Source organism: Danio aesculapii, chromosome 22, assembly GCF_903798145.1.
Source record: "Danio aesculapii chromosome 22, fDanAes4.1, whole genome shotgun sequence".
Classification (NCBI taxonomy): domain Eukaryota; kingdom Metazoa; phylum Chordata; class Actinopteri; order Cypriniformes; family Danionidae; genus Danio; species Danio aesculapii.
In genome coordinates this window covers 7,782,412-7,800,919 of record NC_079456.1, presented here as the reverse complement: position 1 = coordinate 7,800,919, position 18,508 = coordinate 7,782,412, and the positions used below count along the sequence as shown (strand labels likewise).

Here is an 18,508-nt window from a genome sequence, read left to right as displayed (position 1 = left end):
TAAGAATCACACCAGTAAAGTCTCTTTAAACCATTTGGTCAAATACAGTATAGAGTCTACAGACCACAGCTCAAGAATTGTTTAAAACATGATATGGTCTCTGTTGAAAAGTGTGCAATCGAGAAGGGTTCTTGGAAAGAATATTAAGTTCTTGTTAGAGATGAAAAACCTTCTGAAACTAGGCAGATAAGATACGTGTGTGTGAGTGTGTGTGTGTATCTATCTATCTATCTATCTATCTATCTATCTATCTATCTATCTATCTATCTATCTATATATATATATATATATATATATATATATATATATATATATATATATATATATATATGTGTATGTGTATGTGTATGTGTATGTGTGTGTGTGTAATTACAAAGCTTTTGTGAAACATCAGCATTGGTGAGTTTAGTATTTTTGTAGGAATGTGAATGATCTGAAAAGCAGACTTCTTACATTTCACGAGCAAGAATGGAAAACCTTTTAACCACACCGACATAAAACACAGTCATTTGCTCGTGCAGAACCTGTTTGTTTATTGGCTCAAATCCGCATCTATGTACAGATGCCAATAATGTACTTTCCTCAAGACATGATAAAACAATATGGCCCGTTTTCACAAACGAAAAAATTATTCTATGATCTGGACTTTTCCACAGGTAATCAAACAGGAGAAATATGTGACAACAACCAACCAGTGTGCATTTAATCTACCTCTTTACGCCTAAAACTGGTGAAACTTTTTTTTTTTTTTTTTTTTATTTATTTAAATTTTTTTTGCACATTTACTCTCATTTAATTTTTTTTGTCAGAACCTTTAGTTTATCATTTATTTTCAGTCATTGCTGGGAAGCTTAACAGTTATTATAATTACAGCATTAACAATTCATATGTTGAAAAATAGATCATTATATCAATATGGGGAAAAAATGTATATTCTAAACATGGATATCCACAGAATTTAAAATATAACTGACAGACAATTTCAAATCCAAATTTAAAGTCAGCCACTCTTCACGAGTTGCCGTGGAAAATGCAGAGAGACAGTTCTCAATAGATATTCTAAACTGACCACTGCAAAGGTTTAAATATTCCACTGCTAATTATTTTGGGTTTTGTCACCTGAAGCATGCAGTTTATTCTAGGACTAGACGTGGGTGACTAGCTCTGTGCACACAGCATAATGTACTTTCAAATAAACACATGCGAGTTATATTGTCGATAAAAATATAGGCTAAATTATAATTAAACTCGACAAAAGAGACCAGCAAAGATGTATAGGGTTTTATTTTGTTGCTATAATGTAAATAAAAATGCAGCCAGTAATTAATATCAACTGTTTTGGTGGTTCTTTAACTTCAGAAAAAGGAGCTGAGTGAAATGACAAGATTCTTAAACATTCATTTTATACTATGTATACACTTATATATTACCAACTACAGAAGAACTACACACAACAGACATTTCGTCCTTATTTAGGTTAAAAAAACAACACAAAATATAGCCTACAGTCAGTGTAAACCTCTCATCTGTGTCTGTAATCTTCAGCAGCACATGTAGCCTCTGTTAGACAGTAATTCCATCATTCTGAGTTCATAATAATCCAAAAGGTGATGATAATAGTTAATCATGGCAGTTTGTTCATGTTTGCTGAAAAATAATGTGCTCCTTTTTTTCCGGCTTCTCCTTTGCTTTTTCATGCTTCACTCTCGCATTTGTCAGCGTCTGACATAATCGGGTTTCAAAAGCACGTCAATAATCAAGCGCAGGTTATTATCATCAGCTCAAGAAGTTTGCTATTTCAGATGTAGACGTGTGGCGAGCGCAAGCAAGAAAGCTAAACCGCTCGCACTTCAGACTGGCTTGTAAAAAAGTAAGGGGCACAGGGTAAATCTGCTCTTCTTCTTGGCTTTGTGGATGTTCATCAAGACGACGACAAGGTTTGTTTGAGCCCAGATCGACCATGGCTCGTTATTATATGTATAAATAATTCCGCTATAATCTCTCGGCTGTGTTTTTCAAACATGCCGGGTTTTTTGTTTTCATTCTGGCTTGTTGCGTAAGCGAATGACGTATCTCTGTAAACCAATAGCGTTCAGCTGCCCGTCTAGCTCCGCCTTTTGGTACCCTTTCTCGTGTTCTGTACCCTTTCAAAAGGGTGCAGAAAAAGTGGAAAGGTACGCTTCAGTTCGGTACACCTTTTGACAGTGGAAACGGCCATACCACTCAGTGGGAACGGGCCAATAGAAAGTTATCGCAGCTGGGCATGCATATTAATGATTATGTATGCAACATATCAGTCATTATTTTGCCTGTTGAAACTTTGATTACAATGAACGTGATCTAAATCACATGCAAATGTTGAGGGCGTGCTAATAAATTTCCAAATTGAGCAATGCAACAGTCTGTATGGTTCTTATTGGCCTTTTTTTACCAGGGTTTTACACTTGTGAAATTTACATGAGAATGAGTGAAAAATGGTGTTTGAGGCTCAGAGTATGGCCATTTTAATGTACAGATCCCTTTATTTCAGTATTCAACTTTGCCTAGGTATACCCAGTTCCCCTTCAGATCGGGAACTTCAACGTTGTCAACTGACACATTGGCTTACCCTGGTAAATATGTGCCATGCCGTCAAAGCTTGCTTTCTTGGCACACCCATATCCCAGACAGGCCTATTAGTAGGGGACTTTACCCAGGAGTCCTCGGCAGAGAAAGAACAGTCAAGTGTGATGGGTCAGGTCATCTGCTGATGAGCTTCAAAGACTGCTCCCCTGCTGGTCCCATCAACGCTGGCTGCTCCTTGCCAAAACCTTCCTCCTGCAGCTCCAAGATCCGCTCAGCTACTGCAGGGCATTCCACTGGCTAGTGGCTGCATCAAGCCCCCCTACAGTAAGTCAGCACCTCTGCCCCAGGGTACGACAAAATCTGGTACACGGATGGTGAAGAAACCCTGTGATGTGATGCTGGGAGAAGACGAAGAGGACCATTCGGGGGTCCCACCTGCAAATGAATGCAGCTGTGCACAGCTGATGGTAACCAAGAAAGAGCAGTTTCTCCACTTTCCAGATGTAAAGCCCAAGCACTTCCAGCTTGAGATGTGCTGCCTTCCAGCTTGCAACCTCGGTGCACTTTGCCACAAGCTCCGAGGATGTTAAACATTGGATTATTTTCTCTCGCACCTCCAACTTTCCGCCAGATCCTGGGAGGAAGGTAGAAAGTTACTCCTAGCCCTCAACACAGACTCAGTGGAGGAGCTGGGTGCTTGGCCTTTTATGTTGCTGGTATGTCTGATTGGTCAGCCCGCATTTTGGCAATCAGTACCAGCTATTTGTTATCCCTGTTGGTGATCCCATATACGTCAGTCAGCCAAAGTGAAGTTCCCCGTGTCGAGGACCAGCTCCTTTTGTGCTTTCCATACACATTCCAACCTGAAGGAGAAGTTTCCAACCTGAAGGGGAACGTCCTGATTACTGTCATAACCTACGTTTACCAAAGATGGAAACGGAGACTCCTTGCTACATCAGCTGGGTCTTTAGCTGATAGCTGAGTGTTCAGCTTCTTTTAATTGTTAAAAGCCTGGCTTCTTCTTTAGGTGCAAGCTATATACTAAGTTGAATATATCATCCACACCTGTAAGGAGCTGTGCTTTGCCAATTCATAGGCATTCATTGGTGGATTTTCTTACTCTTGAGAGGGATTGGTCATCAAGTGATTCAGTTGACACAACATCTTCGTTCCATCCTTCGGGGAACATGGGTTATGACAGTAACCAGGACAATTTTCTTTATAGGTCACCTTTAAGCCATGTCATGTGGTTCATATTAAATAGATAATTAATTAACGTTCTAGTTCTACAAAAACATATTTTAAGCATCCAATTCACTCCATCTCCAAATTAATCCATCTTCAATTCTTAAACTTTAAATGCCTCTGAATGGTGTGTTCCTCATTGTACATGCAGTGTTTTTCCACCAGTTTCAAAACTCAACTGTTGACTCTGAATCTGAAATTGTCACAGGATGTTCCAATCCTGGGCACTTGTACTTACAAAAGAATTTACCTTTGAATATCTTCACACAGTAACAGGTGCGTACACTGTGCAATCCTCCTCTTTACTTTTCTGTTTAAAAAAATCCATAACACAGCTTTTGTCAATATCACATGGTTAAAGCACGTGAAACACACAGAAAATGGGTGGTTTTGTGCAACATTTTTATGTAAAAAAAAAAATGATCATACAACATGGAAAAATTCTAAAACCACACGTTTTATGTGTGATTGTAAAAAATTACAGTATTCTATTAGCACCTTAATAAAATATCGGAAATAAAATATAAATGCTATTTTAAACTTTGCTTAACTTGGTGGCCTAAGGCTTCTGCTCAGTTCAGCATGGTAGATCATTACACAAATTGATCTGATGTGCTGCTGAAATGATACAAGAAAACAATAAAGATTCATAAAAAATCAACTTACCGATGTATTGAACACAGGCTCACTGTAAGTGATCTGCTCTGACTGAATCTCAGCTGTTTGAACAGGAGTAGATTGTCTTGAGATGTGATTCTTCAGTATATACACATTAGTATCAAATCAAATTACATTTACAGCAATGTTTTCCCCATATAAAAATTTATTAACAGAGTATTATCATGTTTGTCTTTACTCTAAAGTACATTCATCAAAAGTAAGGTCATTTGCATTCATTGTATTTCATGAAATTATTCAGCTTAAGGAGTCGTCACTGATAAATTTTAATCGATGCACATGTTTACGCATGTAATGTTATGTTCAAAAAGCTTTTTTTATTGAATAGATGCACCAACATATCTGATTTAATATTTTGAGAGTGTTTAGTTTCAGTGCAGTTTGTTTGAGAGATGCAACATTTTTGGTATTTTTTACATTTATTTACACATTTACGTTTAAAAAGTGCTGAATTTTTTTTATTTTACCCCAAACTAAATTATATTCAAATATGATTAAACATCTACAAACACTTTATATACATTTACATGCATCAAAACAACAAATTACTATACTATAAATACTATAAATGTATAAGAACTTAACGTCTTCACACCTTCTTGGTCACCTTTTCTGTGTTTCCTGTAGATCAAGATCACAACTGAAGATACAATCAACAGAGATCCAGCAGAAATCAGCAGAGGTACAGAGACAGGAGAACCTGAAGAAGACAGTCATAAGTGAGTGTGAATTTATACTCATACTGTGAATATTAATGCTGCCGTACCTGGACATGGTTGGCAGAGTGTGTTGATGTCCAGATGTGTGGTGTGGTTGCTGAGGGTGTTGTTGATCACACAGCTGTAGGTGTTTTTATCCTGATATTCCACCTCTAGAGGTAGAGAGAGACTGATGCTGAGATCAGACACACTGATGCTGGACAATAAACTGTTTCCTTTGTACCAGGAGAGACTCACAGCGCTCACATTCACCACTGAACACACAACTGAACAATTATACTGGGATGAAGAACACTGAGAAGAGTTGAAGGTGAGGACAGGAGCAGGCAGATGAGCTGAAACATTAGAGAACATAAGATAAATGTAAACAAATCTAATACAATTCCTATTTCAGATCCATATTTGAATGCGTGTTGGGGTGTGTTCACCCTACACTTTTTGTGACCCTATGCTGGATCTTATGTTGCACTTGTTCATTTTTGGCAATATGGAAGCATATTCTATAGGGCAAAGCTATTGATTTTTCTTTTATACCAAAAACTCATTAGAATATAAAGTAAAGATCATGTTCCATGTAAATTTTCTACTTTAAGTAAATCAAAACTTAACTTTTGATTAAGAATTTGCATTTCTAGTCAATTTTAAAGGTTATTTTCTTAGTTTTTAGATTTTTTTTACCTTCAGATTACACATTTTTAAGTAGTTGCATCTACTTTTCTATTTTTTTAAATTTGTATTTAATATTTTTCTAAAACATACAAATTTGGTTGTATTAGTCTTTCAATCATTATCGTACGTTATTTTGTTAAATAAGCTCATTTGGCTTCAGTGCTGACTAATCTCTTGGCTAAATACTGTATTGTTCAATCAATAGAAAGCATATTTATATTAACTTAGAGATGTAAATCTTAATTTCTTTATAATTACTTTATAAACTACTTCATAATTTACTTAATTACTTTATAAATCTCAATTTTCAAAAATTGACACTTGTCATGGTTTTGTACTTCAGGTTTACATCTCAGTGCAATTCATTAAAATAATTGTACAGTAAATGCTGCCATCCATACCCTGGTGCATACGAAATAAACAGATCAAGACTGCTTAAATGATTGGTCATGGTACAAACTCGGGTACAATTCTAATGAAATACAGTGCTCAGCATAATTGAGTACACCCCATTTTGAAAATAAATATTTGTATCCATTTCTCAGTGAATATAAGCAATGTATTTTGGTATATTTCAACAAAACAGATTTATTAAACAGATATATTTATTAAAATAATAGTTTAGTCACCTGAGAATTTGAAAGAAAATACAATTAAATTAATGTTAATTCAATTATTACAATGTATATAATATCAACAAATTTTTTTAATTTTTTGCTTTTTTTGCTTTTTCCTCTTTTAAAATTTGTATTTAATAATTTTCTACAACATAAATTTGCCTCTACTAGTTTTTGTAAAGTTATTGTAAGTTATTTTGTTAGATGAGCTCCAGATTTGACTTCAGTACTGACTAATTTAATGTATATGCACAAATATAAAATTTAATAGCCTCCTATTAAAAATATGAATTTAAAAGAGAGATCTGTGAGGGGTGTACTTATATATGCGGAGCACTTTATATATGCAACGTATACTCTTACTTAAATTTCAGTACCTAAATAGTTTATAAAATCAGAATGATGGGACCAATGATCATTACTCACCGTAGACAGAAACGCTGAATGTTTTTGTTGTCAGTGTAGCTCCACGTATCAGCATTTCATAGTGTCCAGAATGTTCAGATCTGATGTTCGTGATGGTCAGAGATCCAGTTTGATTGTCCAGTTTCAGTCTGTTTTTAAATCTCCCATCAGAAACATCATCATATGTGGAGCAGACTCCAGCAGCTCCACTCATTTCAGCAATTAAAGACTTAAGACTTAAGGCTCCAAATTTCCAGAGTATGTCTTCATCTTCTTGTATCTTTGTAACTTCAGAGTTTAGAGTGACTGAATCTCCCTCTGTCACTGACTTCACTTCAACACCAAACACACCTATAGAACATTAAAAATAGATTTTAAACAGATTAATTATCACGATATTGTAGAAAATAATGAGTAACATTAGCAGAGACACACAAACATGTGAGATTATTACTCTGGAACTGAAATTAATGACAATAAATGACAAAAATCTTGAAAACTTACCAATTATACGGCACCAGCACAAACAGAACAAAACAAACACGTCAAACATTGTCAGTTCAGTGAAAAGTCGGATGTTTTTCTTCACGACAGTTCACTAGTCAAAGTTAATCTCATGATCTCAATCCTCCCCCTGACTGAGCTCAACCTTTTTAATGATCTAACACACACATACACACACACACACACACACACACACACACAATACTACATACACTTAACGAAAAATAATTAGTTTTTAACCCAAAACACTGGGTTAAACATCTACAACCTGATTATTTGATTAAAAAATGCATTCATATTAGAATTAAAACATTGACCCAATGTTGGATGTTTCCACATTTGACCCACCCTTGGGTTTATATAACCCAGCATTTTTAAGACTTTTATTGTTTTTATATCAGGTTAATGAGATGTTCTATTGCTGAACCTCAGCTACTAAATAGAAACATTAGAGAAATGTACAAACAGGAGATAAAGATAATAACATGTTTGGACCAATATCTAAGCCATTTTAACTATGACTATTTGTCACTTGGCAAATTTAGAGTTAAATTTACCCAACATTGGTTTAATTTTTTAATTTATATTTAAGTTTTTTTAACCCAATTCTTGGGTTTGTTTATATTTGACTCAATGTTGTGTTAATAGACTTTTTAGAGTTGGACTAATATATATATATATATATATATATATATATTTTCAAGTGTCTCTAATGGAGGACATTTGAGCCCTCACAAATATCGCTAAACCAGCACACATAAATTGAACGCATGATTCATACAAGATTCAACTCATGAACACAAACATTCTTCAATTTCATCTTTGATCATTTTAGATGATGTTTGACTCTTGTGATCCCTCTAAAATTATTAAGTAGATTAATATTGTCAGAACTGTGAACGAACAACATCTCATACTGAAATGTAGCATAAGTCTACTGCAGATTTAAAAATTGTGTACATATATTCAGCTCTTGGTTTTAGGGAATGGAAAAAAACACGTGCGCTATCTGACGTTCATCTTCAGAGTCAAATCGAAACTGCTGCGGTTGGTTTTCTTCAGAAATGTGCTTTGATCTGCTGGTGGACAAACAACTTGTTTGTGAAAATGAGCTCTCAATGCCTACTGAACTAAGCCCACCTGCACATAAAAAAGGGCTTCTTCCTGTCCTGCTGCTATGAGCATTAGTTCTATGCCCTCCTGAAAAATTATTTGACATTGAGCCAGAAAAGCACAATAGTATCTGGATGCAGACTTGGATATGCAAGCTGCGTCAGAAACAATGCACTCAATGAAACCAGGGACATCCCTGTGAGGGTTAGGTGTGCAAATTAAAACCATTGCATGCAGCTCAGCTTGCATATATATAATCGTAAAAGGCATATCATGCACCCGGCGCAATAAGGTGCAAGACATGGTTGGCATGATTTGTTGCTATTTTCAGAGCAGTGCAACCCTAATTTTCACATTTTGCGCCATTTTGTGGACTCATGGGTGTGCTGGTCTGAAATAGAGGTGTGTTAGGGCACATTGTTGGTGCGTTGCTCTTTTGAAGAACTGAAATAGACTGTGCCCAAGTAAAACCTGACCGGGATGACAAAGAAAAGTGTTTTTCACTTAATTTGTGCCAGAACACGCTGGATCTGTATCCGGCACCTCTGAAATCTTATCCGGTACCTTATTTTACCCCTCCTCCACGCCCTCCTCCCCCATCCGCTGTTAACCCTCACTTTCTTCTACGACTCCCCAACCCTCTCTCTTTCGTCCACGATACCCCTCTGCCATCCACTGCGTGACACCTCTCCATCCTCGGGTAAGATGCTGGATCTGTTACTCCAATCTGTTCCGGGCCCTTGCAATTCACAAGTTAAACACTGCCCTCAGTGTTTATTTTGCCTCCCCTTTTTCAGGTTCTCCATGAACCCTACCACCTGCCTTGAATTTTGTTTCTTCCTGCTGGAGCAGGGGGAACGAAGCTCAGAAGACTATACCAGACTCTTCCTGGCACTCTTAAACTGCAGCACCAGCTTTTCAGATGATGTGATCTACAGATTTTACTATGCAAGCCTCAAGATCGTGTGCAGAGGACCGTCGTCCTAGGATAGTCCTTGAAGAAACTTTGCCACCTAACTTATGTTGAGTGGACTCTTTGGCAAGGCGAGGATCTCCATTCATCGTTGGTGCAGAGGAAGACCTCGTCAGTGGCACTCCAGACCTAAAAACAAGCCAACCCTACAATAGGGAGTGCTTGCTAGAGCCGACCACAGATGAATAACCACCCATGGTGTGTGAGCCATTGCCATCAAGAGCGACAGAGCAGATTACCACAGAAAAGGAGGAGCTCATCAGATCGTCTTACCAGGTGTGTGACAGGGCCAACTGTAGGAGTCCTGCAAGATATTGAGGAACCAAGAAGGAACCCATCTCCTCACCGCCAAGGTTGAACTGCTGCTGGAATCTAAGATGCTGCTTATTGACTTCGGGGGTGATGTCAACCCATCCCGCTGATCCCAGACTTGCTCCCTGATCCGCTGTTACCAGACAGCACAGAACTTCTTTTGACCTTCAGCTCAAAAATAGACTGTAGTCATCAAATAGACAGATCAGAAAGACTTCACATGTGTAGTCAGTCATTCCTGTCTATTTGATGACGAGTCTATCTTTGGACTATTGTTAGATGTCTAGAGTTTCACTAACAGCTCAAATTAAGCCAAGACATCTATGTTTGATCTGTTAGATGTATTTTACACTTCACTAGTTTATATTGTTCTGAACAAGAGTTTCTGAAGTCTTCCTTTTTAATAATATTGTATATCTTATTAAATGGTGGCACGGTGGCTTAAGCACTGTTACCTCAGCAAAAAGCTCATTGGTTCAAGCTGAAGGTAAGTAAGTAGCAAACCTCTAGAGCTTCAAAATCTGAATGTGAGAACTTGTGACAATAGTATTTGTATGTGTTAGTTGAAATTTACACTCACAGCTCTCACATTGGGTTTTATCCACTGTTACATGAATCCCTGTGTTCAGTACTATAGTCAGTTTAGGAATGCTGTGTGAACATGCACTTATACCAACTATCTACATCCTGGCTCAAAAGTGTAACGGACCAAGCTGTTTTTGCTTGTACCTTTGATAACATTTTTGGCATACATACCAGGCATTGGTGAGCTCCTTTTTGACCAGTATGGTCAGACTGTATGCAGGATTTCCACCTGCTGGACAACAAGTGGATAAAAAGTCTTTCAGATGCAGACTGAAGGAAGGACACGAGATGTACAGAGACTTTTAAGGTAGGTTTTTATTAACTAACCAACAATTCACAGAACCTTATGGCATCTGCACAACATAATAACTTATCAGTGTAACTTCCTTACTAATAGTCTGTATTTTTCTCCTTACAGCTGTAACTGATACATGATGAGATATCTTCAGCTTTCAGTCATTTAAAGTTTCTGGAGTGGACAATCGTCAAAGGTGAAATTTTCTGTTTGTATTTATTTTGTACCAAAGTTCAATATTTTGGGTGAATATTTGCCCTTCAGCTGCTTGAGAGAACTTGAATTGGTTAAAAATTATATAAATATAATAACCATAACAATACAAAAACGTCACATTTTTCTATTAAGCATTGAAATACTTCACTGAGTTCCATCTTTGGTCAAATACAATACGAATTTACAATTCAGTCTAATACACACAGCCATTCTAAACAAAACAAACAAACAAAAACAACAACAACAATATGATTTCTATAAAAAGTTGTGAGATCAAGTTAAATCTTAATTTGTAGTGCGCACCGTAGTTTCTTTAACAATACTAGAGTGAATTGTATTATACTGTATATATTTTAGTATACTCTAAATAAATGCTACATATAGTATTGACAATAGTGAACTAATATACTATAGTATACTTTATTTTTACTACAGAAACTGGTATATTGTGATATAATATGTCCTAGTTACTGTAAAATTACAGTATTGTTTAATTTGTTTATATTACTATCATTTTTGTATTACAAATGGAACTATATTTTAATTATGTAAAAAAAAAAGTCTGTGACAAAAAAAAAGTGTAGGAATTTCTAGTGGCCCGAGTGGTACGGTACAGTTCGGTTTGGTACACTTTTATAGCCGTTTCCACTGTCATTGATCTGCAGTTATAATCAACTCATGTTCATTGAAAAGTTAGTAATAAACATTTCTACACAAGTATTTATGTGTTTGAAGCATCTGTTTTGTGAGAAGTGCTTCTCATATGATATGTGAGTGACCTGTACAGCTTTACTGTAGACATTTCCTCGAGCGAGAATGACGTCGACTGAAAATTTCTGTCTTACACCACGCCCACCAAAAGGCTACCCTTGTTAGGGGTAACGCAAGCCTGATAAAGGTGACTCGTACCAAACTGAACCGTACCGTACCGTACCGTACCGTACCAGTCAGTGGAAACGAGCCATAAGGTAAAGGAGGGGTGCTGTAATATATGTGTGTTGTGTGTGTGTTTAGCCACTAGAGGGCAGAAAATTAGCATGTATGTAAAGCTTAGGGAATGAGGAAGAACAGAGAATAACCAAAAAACACAGCTACAATGCAATACACCAAACATTAAATTATTTATTTAGACAAACTCAAAAGGTGTGATGATGATAATGTTGAAAACAAAACTGAGAATGAATCCGGAAATAAGTGCTCTCCAAAGAGGGTTATGCAGGGTGTGCCAAAACCATCTCCAGTATAGAGCCAGTGTTAGATTACCGTTTTTCCAATATAGATCCAGTGTTAGATCACCGTTTTTTGGGGACGTTTTCATACACTGCCTGTGTTTTTGATTTCTGCAAGAAAACACAAACTCAGTCAGGAGTCTACCAGAACTTTCATGACAAAAACCTTTTTTAAAAAGAAAGGTATTGACATTAATTATGCCATGCACATGCACTCTAAAGTTTCAGGAGCATCATCCACCGAATTAAAATATACAAATGAATCCCCTAAATTGTGTTAGTAAGTGTATGGATCCCAACTATCCTCAGAAATGCCATGATAAACCACATAGTAACTGTAAAGGCATGCTATCTTTGTCAAATTTAACATGACAGCACCAAACCATAAATATGCATGCTTCCTCATTTGGTCCTGAATTACGAAGCAATGGTAAGCAAGAGACCCATCACAAATTGACTTTAGTGAGATGGTCAAGATTTTAATAATCAATAATATTAATAATGATAATAATAGTTAATTCATGACCTGTATACAAATAGAAATGTACTGTCTGTAAACTAAAGATGTGTCACAGTGCATCTATATTCCGCTTTACTGATTACAGACATGCACTGTTTTCTTCACTGCTAAGTTAGAGTATCTCAACTGTCTCTCTGGAATGAGTTTTTGAACAGCTTTAGAACTTTACACCGTTCCATTTAGTTTCACATCAAGCTTCAGTTAAAAAAAGTGGCAGATTTAAAGGTCGAAACTGCATTCCAGTCCACTTTAGATTAATATAACATTAAATCAAATGAATATATATGTTTTTTGTCAGTTGGCCCAGCAGACTAGCTGCAATTGTGCAAAACTTCAATCAAGCTTCATTCCTTGATCTGCAAATCTTTAATCAAAGCCTCTTGCAAAACCGCCACCATGAAGAATCTTACCGTTTTTCGTTTTTTGGGTTTACACAAAGCTGAATGTTTTGTGTTCTTCTTCTTGGTCCGAACTGCATAAACAAAAATAAATTAATTAATAAAAATAATTGGTTGCAATTACTAATTTGGAAAAATTTCAAACACCAATTGTGACCCTGGTGGACCACAAAATTGTCATAAAAGTCTCCATTTTTGGAAATTGAGATTTTTGTATTATCTTAAAGTTGGATGAATAATCTTTTTATTAATGTGTGGTTTGTTAGGATAGGACACCATTTGGCTGAGATGCAGTTACTTGAAAATCTAGAATTTGAGAGCTTAAAAAATCTAAATATTGAGAAAATTTCTTTTAAAGTTGTGTAAATTTGTTTTAAAGGGCACCTATGGTGAAAAATCTACTTTTCAAGCTGTTTGGACAGACATATGTGCATGAATGGTGTATAGACCGTCATATTGGGGTGATATAAGCACACCCAGTGCTTTTTTTTCAATTTAACAACATAAAAAACGGTGGACCAATTGGAGCGGTTTTCAAATCGACCGCAACTTTACGTAAGAGTGCGGTCCCCCCGCCCACCAATATTGATTGACAGGCACGTCATCATATCCTCAGTTTGTTAAATCACGTCCGCCATTTTCAGCGTAAGTCGAAGCGATATCACTAAAGAAACACCCTAGCTCTATTTTTAGATGCAAGGCTCATTGGGCTCAACACAAGATCAATATTCTCCACATTATCGCTCTAATCGGAATTATTGGTTGTATCTTTAGGTAGGTTTGCAAACATGTGTACTTCTCATTGAGTCTACCTTATACTTCAGCCGTTTGCATTTCTCGCGATCCCAGAAGCTCCCTGTGATCTTAACTAGCATGCGTTTTAGAATTCTAAACATAGGTTTCTATCAGGGTACACTCAATTCGACAGCTGGGCACCGCAGACCGCTGCCGACTTGAAGCGCCGCTGTGTGTACCGTAATAGAAACCTATGTTTAGAATTATAAAATGCGTGGCACGGGCATTCAGGACACTTCATGTTTCTGCCGCGCCACAGAGAGTGTCTGGTGTGCCGTGTCGCGGCTTCGAGCGGCGCATCCGGTGCCTCAGTCAAAGTTAATTCAGTGTGCGTGGTTATTAGTTTCTGTGTACAAGCTCGGCACTTGAAACTAGCACACAGTTGGCTGTAAAACTGTACAAAGACACATATGATTTTGTACTCTCTGCTTGGTCTGTGTCAGAGTCGCACATGTACGACTGAATGCGGATCCTCTCACTCCTGCTCCTCTCAGTCTGCCTCTGTTGCAAACGCAGAGCGGGTGAGCTCATGGCTCCGCCCCCTTGTTACGTTGGGTGGGAAGCTGAAACTAATCTACATGTGAAGCAACACACCCCTAAATCAGCGAGCTGTGGACACGCCCCCAACATGACACTTTTGAACACATTATAATAAAACAATCTGAATTGTGTTTTAAACTGAACCTAAACTGGCACACTCAGAAGAACCATAATATTAATATTAAATCATAAAAAAGAGGTAAACTATGTGCCCTTTAAATAAAAAAAAAAATGCATATTAAAAATCAAAACTTGACTTCATACATATTTATGGTAGGGAATTGACAATATATGTTCATTGGAACGTGATATTTAATTTTTATTCAATAATCAATCATTTGTCCCAGTATATTGTTGGTTTTGTGCATCAGGGTCACAATTTTAGTCAAGAGGATCCACATATAACATGTGCATTAGTTGCTTTCTGACTTGTTTTTCCTTTATTGCAGATGCAGACGATCCCGATTACTGTTACAATCAGCAGAAATCCAGCAACAACAGAGATCAGCACAATCTGCCATAAGACAAGACTCTGATCTGAAGGGAAAAAATGTCATGCATGTAAGTCTACAATAAACGCCACCAAACACCAGTGCTGTATTTTAAATAGCGAGCTCACATAAAACTGGTAATGTTTCCGCCTTAGCTGGACACGTCTGACATAGTGTGTTGATGTCCAGATGTGTGGTCTGGTTGCTGATGGTGTTGTTGATCACACAGCTGTAGGTGTTTTTATCCTGATATTCCACCTCCAGAGGTAGAGAAAGACTGATGCTGAGATCAGACACATTGATGCTGGACAATACACTGTTTCCTTTGTACCAGGAGAGACTCACAGCGCTCACATTCACCACTGAACACAACACTGAACAATTAGACGGTGAGGATAAAGATGAGGAGGAAGAACAGTCCCTGATGAGGGCAGGGACAGGCAGACGAGCTGAAAAATAGCAGAGGTTAAATATAATTGATGAAAGCGAATGAGTTAATTTAGGCCACACCCACAAGAAAACAAGCCAACTATTGATTTTCCATTGCGGGAAGTTGCCTTGACATTTATAAAAGAACGTCCAAAAGCTGCTGTGTGACATTGTCTACATTGACATGGAAGTGTTTTTAAGAAAGTGGAAGTGCTTATGAAGAGGAACGAGTGTGTTCCCTACAGGTGTTTTTTGTTTTTTCAATGTGAGAGAGACAGAAAGTGGCTCTGTGTAACCCCGCTGGTCCTACACCACCCAACCTGCTCTGAGCTGGGATTGAACTGGCGACTTTCCATATGGGAGTCTGTTGCTCTCCCAAGGAGGCTAAAGACCATGGCCTCTAGTGTCTGTCGCTAGAGCACCTTTAGAGGTCAGAGGAGTGAGGTTTACCTGCACAGCACTTCTCTAGCTGTTGTGGGTGTCAAAATTAATTGTTTCTTCAGTGCACCGTGATGCAGACATGGACAATTCGGTATCGGTACAGTAATAATCATAACCGGTTATTGTGTACTGACGTCATTTATCTCATATGGGCTATGGCGAGGAAGGCGAGCGCGGGTATTTACAATGCTTTAACTACTTAAAAACGCAGAAACTGTGCACAATTTCACTGCGTGTGTGTTTGCTGGATCAGTCTTTCACTGATAAGAAGCCCCTATGTCACTGCGATTGAGAGAATGAAAGTGTACTCTATTTTTCTCTCGCTCTCTCTCTCTCTCTCTCTCTCTCACTTTGGCCCATGTGACCTGCTGGCGTGACTTTTCCTCTCTTCTCAGCTGTCACATCGATACCTCTGGACAGAGGTCTGCATACCATATTTCTGGCGGCGTGGGAATACATTTCCAAATAAAGCGCGGGAGCAGTCGGTAACTCTGGGGTAATTTGAACGGGAGCGGGCCATCTCACAATATCGCTCCCAAACGAGCAAGCATGCATGTGTGTGTGTGTGTGAGAATGAGAGAGAGCGTGATGCTGTGTGTCGCTTGCTTGGTGCTGTGTGTTTGTGTGTGTGTTTGTACAGACAGCTTGTTTTTGCCCCTCCAAATGAAACTGTGTATGGAAAGCATCGTTGATGCACCAACATATCGAATTAAACCGAATTGATGGCATGATCATCGTAACCAAACCGAACCGTGAGACCAGTGTAGGTTCACACCTCTACTAGCTGGTTTGAACGTAAACATTTGGTGAGCAGGTTGCATTGTAACCCCAACAACATGCGACGTGGCGAGTCCCAACAATATGCCACGTGGCGAGATTTGGAACGATAAGCTATTTGGCAGCTGTTTGAAGTGACGAAACATTGGGCTACTTTCCTATCGAGAATGGGCTAGAAAGTTGCATGAGGATTCATCTGACCTGATTTCCTGAAGTTGACGAGACATTGGGCGACTTTTTGAGTGACGTTGATTGGCTAGTTTCCTAATGAGAATGGGCAAGAAAATTGCATCTGGATCCATCTGACCTGATAAGTTGCCATAAGTCTTACCTAGTTGTCCATTGTCACCATCATTGCTCATCAGCTGGCTCGTGCTTCATCACTTTGACACTCTTAAAAAAAATGATGTTATTTCAACCCAATTTTGGGTTAAAAACAGACAAAACCAGTCGCTTGGGTTTATTTATTAAATTAAATTAATAATTACAAATTTAGCCCAAAGTTTGTCCATATTTTTCCCAATTTGGGTTGAAATATCCCAGCATTTATAGTGTATAGCACATGTGCAGTAAACATTGTGTTACTGACTATTATAATGTAGGTAAAGCAGAAAGCTGAACATTGTTTTTGCGAGTGCCATAGCTACAGTCGCTAAAATGACTAACAGCTCTTTTAATTCTATCAAATAACTTGTAAGTTGGGCCGTTCAGTTGGATCAGTCCTACAATAACAGTACGTTAAAAGAGCTTTGACTCAGACCAATACTGTTGAGTTTCTCCACATATCTCCTACACTCTGAAATAATCCATTAACACAATCAAAAATAATGAGTGTTTGCTATCGCTGATTATATTTCTTTTTAGCAGGCTTAATGTAAGTTTTCTAATATGACACGCTGTGCTCTGCTTTTGTGGCCCTTAATGTTCATTTTTGGGGGGTTGACAGCTTTTAGAATTTTAATTCTGGGTTTTTTAGCTTGCTTATTGCACATCTTGTCACACTCAGCTTTTTTATTTCCTTATTATAAGTCAGAAATGATAACGGCACATCTTCCCGCAATGGAAAGTCAATGGACAGGGTTGAATTGTTCACTAAGTTTGTCTCTGAAATTTTAAACTTCAGATTTCTGCTTTGAAATCTCAATAATCCCATTGGTGCATTTTGTTTTTGTACATATAGTCAAATAAATGTGTAGTAATTAGCATTATGAGTTAGTGGACTGAGTTTAATTTGTAAGTGAATACATGATCTCTACTCACCATAGACAGAAACTCTGAATGTTGTATCTCTCAGTATTGCGCCACTGATCTTCAGTTCATAATCTCCAGCATCTTCAGTTCTGATGTTTGTGATGGTCAGAGAGCCAGTGACTTTGTCCAGCTTCAGTCTGTTTCTGAATCTCCCATCAAGAACATCATCATATATGAAGAAGATTCCAGCAGCTCCACTCATTTCGGCAATCAAAGATTTTTCAGCTCCGAATTTCCATACCAAATCATCATCTTGATGTATATTGGAAGCATGTAAAAGGAGAGAATCTCCCTCCAGCACTGACACAATTTCTCCAAACCCATCTGAAAAATTGTAAGTGTAAAACTGAAATTGGAAATAGCTTGTTATAATTTGTTAAAGCAAAAACAGAAAGAAGATCATTTGAATTTAAATAACAAATTCAGTAATATTGGAAGTTTTTCCATACATTTATAATTCTTGAAATTTACAAATGGCATGACATTTCAAATATTCAGTGTTTTTCTGTGGATAAACATTTTATTTATTATTTTTACTGATTATTCCAGGCCTTATTTTCCCACCGATAATAAATAAAATCATAATAATTATTATTATTTTTTAAAAATCCAAATCTAAACAGAATTATCTTGAATTCAGGCCTTGAAAAATGTTTTCATAACTTACCGGTCAGACACCAGCAGCACAAACAGAACGAGACAACCAGATGAAGCATTTTCTTCAGTTTGTTGTCTGATCTA

At 37.5% G+C, this 18,508-nt stretch overlaps 2 protein-coding genes across 2 annotated transcripts; both read right to left on the bottom strand.

The window, feature by feature from the left end:
* Positions 1-3,358: 3,358 nt before the first annotated feature.
* On the bottom strand, positions 3,359-11,861 carry LOC130216609 (lymphocyte function-associated antigen 3-like). Its single transcript, XM_056448501.1, is given in 7 exon segments — positions 3,359-3,448; positions 4,477-4,529; positions 5,084-5,188; positions 5,255-5,542; positions 6,920-7,249; positions 11,104-11,151; positions 11,855-11,861. Coding segments are annotated over 7 exon segments (921 nt in total).
* Positions 11,387-18,508, bottom strand: LOC130216253 (uncharacterized). Its single transcript, XM_056448151.1, has 6 exons — positions 18,435-18,508; positions 17,777-18,091; positions 14,998-15,318; positions 14,808-14,915; positions 13,056-13,117; positions 11,387-12,236 (listed from the first exon to the last, which is right to left on the bottom strand). Exons 1-6 carry the CDS (start codon positions 18,481-18,483, stop codon positions 12,189-12,191), a joined length of 903 nt encoding a protein of 300 aa, XP_056304126.1. The 5' UTR covers positions 18,484-18,508; the 3' UTR covers positions 11,387-12,188.